The 10,924-nt window shown below is 33.1% G+C and overlaps 1 protein-coding gene across 1 annotated transcript; it reads right to left on the reverse strand.

The window, feature by feature from the left end:
- Positions 1-717: 717 nt before the first annotated feature.
- On the reverse strand, positions 718-9,043 carry LOC127087489 (protein ENHANCED DISEASE RESISTANCE 2-like). The gene is made up of 22 exons (XM_051028409.1): positions 8,681-9,043; positions 8,530-8,604; positions 8,393-8,446; positions 7,976-8,041; positions 7,751-7,809; positions 7,245-7,321; positions 6,844-6,960; positions 6,350-6,384; positions 4,740-4,840; positions 4,566-4,661; positions 4,166-4,230; positions 3,985-4,056; positions 3,726-3,896; positions 3,399-3,601; positions 3,197-3,263; positions 2,413-2,588; positions 2,207-2,308; positions 1,769-1,816; positions 1,541-1,684; positions 1,375-1,470; positions 1,151-1,252; positions 718-1,019 (listed from the first exon to the last, which is right to left on the reverse strand). The coding sequence occupies exons 1-22, from the start codon at positions 8,858-8,860 to the stop codon at positions 927-929; spliced, it is 2,199 nt and encodes a 732-aa protein (XP_050884366.1). The 5' UTR covers positions 8,861-9,043; the 3' UTR covers positions 718-926.
- Positions 9,044-10,924: the final 1,881 nt, after the last annotated feature.

The raw sequence follows: 10,924 nt of genomic DNA on the forward strand, positions 1-10,924 counted from the left end.
TAAGACAAAATTCATCTATAAAAAAATCCATCTAATTCATGCGCTACATACAAACTAAGTTAATTGATTGAATTAAATCCATTCATTTATAAGTATGGATTGATCCAATCCATCCAACACATTTTAATGATCCAATGATTTTTTTTTATCAAATTTTAAAAAAATAACTTTTTTTAAATATTAAAAAAACATTTTTTTTAAATACAAAATTAATTTTTTTCCGAAAAAAATTGATTTTTTTAAAATACAATAAATTGATTTTTCCCAAAAATTAAAAAATTGTTTTTTTTTTAAATACCAAAATTGGATTTTATTTTCAAAAAAGTTATTTTTTTAAGAATGTAAAAAAAATTCGAAAAAAACAATTTTTAAATTATTTTTTTTCTAAAAATACAAAAATATGTTTTTTTTCTCGAAAAAAAACTTAATTTTTTTCATTAAAATACTAAAAATTATTTTTTTTCAAAAAAATAAATGTTAATGGACTAATGGATTGTTTTGATTCATCCATTAACGATCCAATCCATATTCATCGAATTCATCCATTTTGTCACCCCTAAAATATCAATACCAATTGTGAGCATTGTTTGGTATGATTCAATTGATAATTGAGAATTACTAGATTCAATTGATATAGTCACCATTGGACAACACTTTATACTAAATTGTTTCATTTCTTTCTCTCTTTTAAAATCCACCACGTTTATATAACTCATAATTCAGAATTAGTATGTTTCAATTGATAATTGAGAATTACTATGATTCAATTGATATGGTCACCATTGGACAACACTTTATACTAAATTGTGTAGTGTGAAACAATGGCCGTTTGTTAAAATGATGTTATGATATAGTGTGCTACTATAGTCGATATTGACAACACTTTATACTAAATTGTGTGGCACACTCATTTTTTTTAGATCACCTCAAACTTCAAACGGCACAGCAGATTCAAGTCTAACGCGATTTAATCGAACAGTTCCAAGAATGTACTCGGGCAGGTCTGACTCTTCTTTTGCCTGCAAATATGCCATTGATATATGTGACTGAGGAGTTTGATGAATCCAATTGGATATACTCATTCACTACTACTAGCATAAACAAAATTAAAACTAGTCAAGAAGTATTGTAACTAAAAAATGGCCCAAACCTCTATTAAAATTGCAAGGTCAACGACTAGACTTGTGACATATCCCAGAACAAGGCCAACAACACTCCGGGCTACAGAGGATGATCCAATATCCACATCTATCTGCATTATGCAGAAAATTTATGACAGTGTAAGAAAAGTTTCAGGTGTATTCTGATGATCGATTTTAGGACGAGCTAGCATATATTGCACACAACTTTAATAGCATTCTATTGTAGCTTTACCTCCAAAAAGTTATCTTGTCTGAAGTATTTACAAGTCACAGCCTTCCCCAATAGGCAAGCTTTTGTTCCAACAGCTCTCTTGACCATCCAATATCCCTTTACCAATTATAAATCATGAGCTACTCAATCGAAAAGGTCAAATTTACATTTATCGAGAATCACACACCTCAACAATACTTGGAATTAGTTTGAATCTTGAGTCTCGAAACATGTCATCTCCATCCAAAAACTTAGCCAATAGAGAGTCTTTGTTTATAGGTCTTTCAGATGCATAATATAGAACCAAACTGTAGTTTGGTTTAGCTGGAACCTGGGATTCACAACAAAGATAGGTCTTTGTTTGTTAAACTACATCTTGTAGTAATATCATATCCAAGAGCAAAGATATCCATACCTGGAGATTAAATACAAGGATAAATGGAAGCTTTTTCCCCGCTTCGCTCTGAAATTCAGAAGGGGATGATCGTTTAGTGTAGTGAATTTTATTTAATATAAAACATTAAGCATCTCAAGTCTCCAGCTTAAGGTTTTCCAGAATATTAAGGTGAGTGGCGACATACATAACAATCATAGTTTCAATTACACGAGCTTTTAGCCTACATCATGCATATGGTTTTAAATAAACTAAATATGTCCTATTAAAAGGAAAATAAAGGCTGAATATGTCCTAATAAAAGGGAAATACAGAAGAAATACACAAATATAGTCCTGTTTTCAGTATTTACAACTTCAGAAAAAAGTTTAACTTTATTTCGAATGATTCGTTACAACATAATAGCTAACCTATCTAAATAGAATCTTATGATATAAAGCATTGTAATACCAATTGTACCTGAACCATACTTCTACCATGCAGCGCAACTTTATCTAGAGGTTTATCAACTGTTAGCCAATCAACTGCTACGAGCTTGAGAAGAGGATCTCCTCCAACTACCTGAATAAGAAATTTCATGATATGTTCACAACGTCTAAATCTTTAAAACTAGAGATTTCAATCTTTGAAAATTTTAAGGATCTGAATATTGAGTAAATGCCCACCTTAGAATTATCTTTTAGATAGTTTTTTCCTCTAATCTTAAATCCTTCACCACTGGGAGAGGTCCAACAGTTTGTATCATTGTCATCATTTCCTTTGCGCAAAGAACCATGAAAATCATTGGCATCAATTTGTATAGGACTTACACCAGCATCTAATTCTTTGCATAGATTTAGAGCTGCAAGCAGAATGACAAAATCTTTCAGACTAAAAGTTTGAATACATGCATGTATGTGTCTATACATGTATAAATATTCGAACTTAGATACAACAGCAATGCAGCCATTGCACGGTGCACTGTGTGCACTGTTGTAGGTGATCTTAGTGGCAGTATTATGTTATAACTTTTGCATTTGGCAAGGTGGTTTAGAAGAAGATTCTAGAAATCACCCAAAACCATGCAATATTGTCCTCTATAGCTAGCATTAGAGATGCATCATTATTTGCTTCCTTTCTTAGTTATTTCAGCATTTATAGGAAATAGTTAGTTCTTGATTTGTAGAGTTCGATTTGTTGTACAAAATTATTGTTGTAGCTCTATTTAAACCAGCGTATGTAGTTATTTTAATCATCAAAAGGAATTATAATCTTTTTTCCGCATGACCCAAACACAAAAGACAGAGAAAATTCAAACTTAGATCCAACAATCCAGCAGCCATTGCACTGTGTGCAAGGTTGTAGGTGATCCAAACAAAAAAGAGTAAGTTTTAGTGCTGCATAAAGGATATTATTAATGCCTTTAAGCCCTTTATCCCCTGCAATTAACAAGACTCAGAAAAAGCTGACCTGATGTTCGCTTCAAAGGTAAAGCTGCTATCGCCCATGAAATATTCTTTAGTTTGACCTTTCCATCCTGAAAAATTTGACAAAATATTAAGTTATAGAGTTTTAAAGAATCGCTACTTCTTCTCCGTTTCAGAAGAGTAACACACGAACAACATTAGTTTGTATTGCAGATTTTGTCGTAGCTGACAAGAGCTAAGGAGACCTTATTCTCAAGATCGCCATCCTCGTCACCTTCTTCATCTGATGTCGATGACTCAGAAGAAATTGCGTCATAAAATTCATCCTGGACTTCTGCATTTTCATATTCAGCTCTGGACAAAGAAATACTAGAGATGTTGGAATGAACAACGGTAACAGTATCTTGTTGGTGCAGTGCTGGATTGGCTCCAATATATTCCTTTAGACCTACCATTATTTAAACGCCATTAAATGTCACTACGTCAAAGACACGTTATCTGAAAGTTTGAATTGCCAACGATTCTAGAGTTCAGATATAAACAAGATGAAAACAAAAGTTCAATTCCTTTACCTGCCACTTGACACAACAATGCATAAGGGATGCTCTTCTCAAATTTTGTGCACTGGCTGTTCTTCCATCGATGCCAGTTTGTAGAGTGTATCTCTAATGTGTGAGTCACTAAACATCTTGGTAGATTCGATCCCATTGGTGTGTTCAAATTTCTAATCTCCCAGGTAGATGCTGCATCACAGTAAAACACATGTTGATAAAATTTGTGAATGATCGATCACAAACAATGAAGTTAAACTACACGAATAATATATCTTACGATTAATTTTTGTACGTCGATAGCCTAATCTGGGCGGCTTTTTCTTATGTATTGCTGGAAATTGCAATATAGCTGCATCAATTGAACGTATCAAGTATGTCAGCCTAAAACAATCTAGTCAGAATATAATACAGATACATAATTCCAAGCAACCCAACCACTCTGCATTTCAGATTCTTACTGTATGTTCCATCTTGTGCATGAAACCATTGCCTAGAGAAGATAAAATCCCGCTTCGAGTGCCATCTGGATTAGGTTTGAAAACAAACTCATAAATGGACTATTTTAAAAGTAAGACTGGCTCCCTATTCACTAATGAAAATGAAAGTTAACAGAAGAACATGAAAAATGTTAGAGATGCAATACAGAATGGAGGTCAATATCATTTTAGTAAAATTCATCAACTCATGCAAATCTTTACCAATCATAATAATCCACCCTTCACGCACCCAAACAGGCAATGTTATTGGAAATTTGAATAAAAGATTATTAATGATGAAAGTATTTAGAATTTAGAATGCTATTATAGCAATTCAGTTGCAATAATTTTTAAAGTTATAGATTTAACAACAATTGATTACCTAGTTAGATACTTAGGATCATATGTCCCATAAACAACATCGTAATGTCCATCGTAAGACTCTACTAGCTCCAAGTCACCCATCAACATATCCCACCTGAAAATTCATTATGCTAATTACTGATTCACCCAAAATGTATTAAATCTAATGAAGACTCTTTTATAGAAAACTTACTCATATCTTTTCCTCCGATCAGTGTTTAAAAACACTTCGAAAACACTATCTACAGTTGCATCAATAACACCAACCGATTTAGCGAGGACACCCTTACCATTCTACAAAGCATAAAGCAAATGTCAAAGCAGAAAACACACACACACACCTATCTATCCCTTTATAATAAAGTAAAATACTTATTTCATCATTCATTTATTTTCAATGCGAAAAGCTTTTAGGGTATGGAATATAGGACAATTAGATTAGTTAAAAAATAGTTGTTAGTTAGTTATTAAGTTGATAAGGTTTTTACGTGGTTGTTAAGAGTTGTTATCTTGGCTACTCTTAGAAAGTTTTTAAATTATGCTCATTTGGTAGAGAAGAAGGATATCTTTGAATAATTAATTGTGACAAGAGAATCATCTAGTGTCGTAGGAGAGTGCTCCTTTGAGGTACCCTTATGTGTGATTCTTTCTCTATAATCATTCCTATCATCCCATTCAGTTGATAGTAACAAAAAGATATTCAAAGAATTATTCTTTCCTCAACTTTGTTGATCAATCTTTATTCTAGTTAAAATCATTCTTTTTTTACTCAATTCTGTCCAGTTTAAGGGAATTCTTTCTTACACAAAGAAAGGATCCTTACATAAGTGCAGGTTCAGACACAAAATGTGGGACATGACATCATAGAAGTTCGAAGATAGAGAATGCTTAGCAGTAGGCATTGAAAAAACACTTTCCAGATCCTAGGCTCACTGGTATGGTTATGGATCAATTCTTCATATGGGCCTGCCTGCTACATTAGGACTGCTGCTCCTAATACAGCAGATTGCGAGTCAGATTTAAGGATATGGTTATGGTTATGAAATTTCAAATTTATGGTTATGAACTTTGTTTATGTTTTGATTTAGAGGTTATTTTTTTCATCTGATAATTTTTATGCATGTGGAGATAAGTAGTATATTGTGTTCCCATGAGTATGATTTTGAGACCCATGCTACGATCATGGAATTATGATCTTGCGTAGTCGATGCTCTAGATGTCAATTATTGGGTGTGAGAGGTATGTTGAGGTCGGTTAAGAGTATAACGTCGGACAATATGTGGCCTGAACATATGTTTATAAGTGGGATCAGTCCTCACCTAAGAAGTCGGCTTAGTAGGGATAAGTTATGAATAACCCAAATTCTAAGATGGTATAAGAGTCGGATTCAAGATCCATTGGACCACCTGTTATCAGAATGAGGGTTTTTGTTGAAAGTCTCAAGTTGACAAGAGATATGACCTAAGCAGTGTATATAAAGCTAGGACAATCCTAACCTTACATGTCACTTTGTGTGGTCAAGTTAGATCCTAAGTCCAAATTCTCAAAGATTCATTTTCTGCAGAATGACACAAATTTCATGTGCCACTTTCCTTTCCCTTTCAACAATGAATAATCCTGGAGTTTTAAACTATAAAAACATTCTTTGATTCTTAAAGCTAAAATGATCAATTTAGAGACAAGGTGTATATCAGAACCTGGTATTGTTAAAGGCAAGCATTGTATTTTCATTTAAAATGACACATTGCAGACCTGATTAGTTTTAAATATATATATGCATTATGCCCAAAACCTTATACATACCTTGTGACTAGTAATATCCTCAAAAATTCTTATACCTGAAACCACAAATAAAAAGCACCTGGAAGGATAAGGATAAATCCAAACTTCAAATGCTAGCATAATCATCACCATTTATCTTTGCAGTCTAAATATACCAAAGAACGATCATGTTGAAAATTCATCGGATGACAGTGTGTCAACCGAGTAAGCACAGTGAATTTTTCTCTCAGTATGCTCTAGATACCATGTTGAAATACGAGAGAATAAAAGACATTTAGAGAAACTGTGTTTGAATAGCACTACGAAAATTGTATTATATAGTGAATTACATTAAAAATATACAACAGTACACCTCTCATAAATACTAAACGTAATTAACCATGTAATAGATATCAAAAGAAAGTTCATTGGGACATATCTCAAAACAGAATCTCATTGTTAACAGATTTTTCTTTGGACAATTTTACACCCTGTTTCAAGCCATATATGATGAGTGTATGGTAAAAGAAAAGTACCAGACATTGTTCGAACACATTTCCACTGATGTGCGTCAAATGCATCTCCAGTATCCCCTTCAAACCCATCTGAACTACCAAAAACCTTTGATGATAGCCTTAAGAGCGTCTCTGGGCCTTTAATGTAAAAATACAAATTATATAAGTTCAGAATTGCAACGACAAGTTTACGCATTTTTTGTGCATATCAATAATTTAAATCTCCATTTAAAATAAGAAAGTAAACATGCAAATTGTCTCACTGTGGTAAAATATATAACAGGTGGTTTATGTAATCCAACCACAATGTAATTATGGCATAAGAGAATCATATATACACATCATGAATTTTTAAGCTTATGACTAAAAGATTAAAATCTCCCCGATGAATATTACCAATCAAACAATGTTTACCAATTTACCTTGGCCGATTCTTATAAGCTTCCTCAGCCCAGATGCATACCGCCTCACTCTAGGTCGATGTGCTTCTAGATTGATCCTTCCACAACAGAAGAGAAGTGATATGCCAATTTATGACAAGTTATAAAAGCATGACTTCTAAGGTAGGCCACCTAAAAATGGTTCAAAAACTATATAGATCTTTCATTAATATTATAAGAATTTCAGAGTTTTAAATAGAAAGAACGTGATGCAGAGACTTATTACTAACAATTAAAAAGTCGAGATCAAATATGCTCAAAATTAGTGGCCTTGCGGGACAAAAACTGCACACAGGCTTTAGAGAGGAACTAAAATTTTCTCAATTAAAAAACACAGACTACGCTGGTTAAAAGTATTGAATCCCTAGTACTTACGCGCGAAATAAAAATCTCATTAACAATTACCAATTAGAATTAATAACTAAACTGTTAGTGTTTATCTATCAAATGGTTGGATAATTATATGTTGTGGAGAAGAAAATGCATACTCAGTTTCCTGGTTTAGTCGGTCTCTGGCACTGACTCCTATTGACAGCTCATGCTCAGCCTGCAAAGAGGATACATTGAATAAACTCACTTATAGTATTATGGATATAGTTCCAAGACATGCCATATTCTTCTCAATAAAAAAAAAAATGTTACTTCCATAACTTTTATGCACTATAAAAATCTATAAATTTTAAAAGTAACATTACAGTTATTTTCTCATATACCTGGTTCTTGGCATGTTCAAATGCTTCCATCCATCTCTGTGCTTCCCCAGCCGTAGCGCAAGCAACCTTGAAGAAAGCATAGTTAAAAACCTCATTTCTATACTGAATAACGAAAAGCCAACAGCACCCACCACAACATGATTGAGTTCATTCTATTTAAAATGAATAAGTTCTTCCATACAGACATAAATAATCTCAAAACCCAATGGATGATCCAGAAACTTGAGACTGTGTTTTCTGCCCCCATAAAATTAGAGCATCGCTAAATGTTAAAATGGAGGATTGATTGAACCAAACTCAACTTAAGAATGTAGATCAAAGATGAATTGCTGTAGTTATTTTGGCCATATAACTAGCCTGTGTTAGATCTTAACAAGTTAACATACCCTGTACATGCAAGTGAAAACTTTAACTTACTTCTCCTTTTTTGGTCTCATCTAATCGATTGTAAAAGCGTATGACATAAAAATCCTGTGGAAGAAATTGAAAGTCATTTAGTGGCCAATAACCATTGATATGTCATAATATAATCAATGCAAAAACAAGATTATTACCCCATTGTTAACCTTTCGACGGCCAAGTTCCTCGACCATGAGCGTGGGACCAATGACACCTTGCCTAATAGGTTTCTGAAGAGAAGATGAAAATAGTTAAGATAGTTATAAGGCAAAAAGATAAATGAGAATGAAAGGAAAAAAAATGTACAATGCCAGGGTTCTGATGAGGATCACGCTTGTACAAGGAAACGTATTTGCCTCTAATGAAGAGGAAACGTAGGTGACAATATTCATGGCCAATAGAATTGAGGCCAAGGTGATAAACCCAACCGAAATACTCAAACATTCCTTTCTCTTCTGATCCTCCTCCTCCACTTGATGCCTCCATTTTGAAAATGTTAGATTCAAACTTGTTGTTAGTTGTTACTCTCAAGTTTTTTTTCTTTACTATTTTCTTTTCTCACAAACAAACTTTTGGCTCGTGTTCGGTGCTCCTTAATATACGTTCCTTCTTGTTTGCGCTCCTAGCATAGCATGTATCATCTCGGGGTCCCGCTTTGTCAACTTCATCGGGTTCACATGTTGGTTCATAAACCTCTTTTATTCTTAATTAAATGATCCTCTTTTTAGTTTAAGGTTTTTTTTAATCCGGTCTACTTTCCGTCTAACTACGTAAACTAATCTTTTAAATTGAAAATGCAGAGTTCTTTAGAATTTAGCACTCTTACTTTATTTTATTTTTATTTTTGAAATTTTAGTATCAGGGTTTACGATCGATTAATCCAAAAGAATCAATCACACGGTCTATTTGTGAGAGATCATTTAACACCAGAATAAAATTATGTATGGATATGATCCAACATGTTAAGAAAAACAATATGAATAGAGAAAAACTACGACCATCGACAAATGACAATCAGAAAATAATACTACGTGAAAATTGTTACAACATATAAATTACCATCAACCATCTATGACCCTTATTGAAAGGTATTTTATATATAATATTGTGTATCTAATAAGCATGGTATATTTATATTAATATGAGTTGTATACAATAAGGTAATACAATTGATACACGTTGATTATAATCGATTCTTAACACTCCACATTAAGCTAGATCATATATGGCATATGAGTCGAGTTTATTACAAATGTAATTAACTCAAGAATTCCTGAGAGATTTAGTGAACATATTAGCCAATTGGTCTTCAGACTCGACGAAATATGTGGTTATTTCTCCTCAAAGTATCTAGTATCTTACATAATCACAATATATTTCTCTGTGTTTGGTCCACTCATGGAAAACCGGATTGGATACAATGTGGAATGTCACTTGATCATCGCATATGAGTTTTGTGGCCTCTCAACTTGAGCTCTGAGAATAAATTATTAAGCAATATGTAAGTTCCTTCAAGGTTGCTGCCATAACACGTTATTCAACTTTAGCACTAGAAAGCCTAATTGTGTTTTCTTTCTTATAGAATAGAATATTTTGTTATAATTAGTCATAATTAGTTTCCTATAATTATATCGTATCATAATTAGATAGTTGACCAAATGTTACACATTGATGTATATATATTCTATTCAATGAGAATGACACGATTTCCATTATCTTACATGGTATCAATCATAATCGATCTCTCTCTCTCTAAAAAAAAAGCAAACGCAGAAACGCGTTTCTTCTTTGTAAGTTGTAAATGCGCCTAAGAGGGGGGGTGAATTAGGTGGTAAAAAATTTCTTCGATCTTGTTTCCGGTTCTTGGTTATTTTTCGTTTAAGTGCTGAAAAGTAAATTGCGGAAAGTAAAAGGACACCGGAAATTATAGTGGTTCCCTTCACACTCCGAAGGTACTCCACTCCCCTTTCGACTCGAAAGAGATTTCACTATAGTTAGAATTATTGTACAGCCTACTCACACCAATGGTGATGCTTACTATCTAACCTATAGGTAATCAAGTGTATGAAGAACAATCCTCTTCAACACTTCACTTGTTTCCAACAATCCTGGACAACAAGGTATGATACAAAAATCTGAACTTAATTAAAAAGTTGATGATGAATCTTGAATATATTAATCACTTGGATTAATCTTCCCCTTTGGATATCAATCACTCAATGTAGTATACAAGTGTTCAAACCAAATGATATGTATTCTTAGCAAGGTATATGAAGGTTTAATGCAAAGAATACTTTTTTAAGAAAGTTTTTGGACACTTGATAAAAATCTGAGTTTTTATAAGAATGATTAATTGAAAGTGTTTGCAAGAAAGGAGGTGGTCATAAAAAAATGAGTAATGATGTTTATATATTGCTACAAACACCTTTTTGAAAGAGTATGATGAATGAAAGGATGCCATGATTCAAAGGAATGCAAAGAAAACATTTGAATGAAGAAATGCACCAATCTCCCAAAATTCGCCAGTGGTAACCGGTTACTGCTCGGTGG

Source organism: Lathyrus oleraceus, chromosome 1, assembly GCF_024323335.1.
Source record: "Lathyrus oleraceus cultivar Zhongwan6 chromosome 1, CAAS_Psat_ZW6_1.0, whole genome shotgun sequence".
Taxonomy (NCBI): Eukaryota; Viridiplantae; Streptophyta; class Magnoliopsida; order Fabales; family Fabaceae; genus Lathyrus; species Lathyrus oleraceus.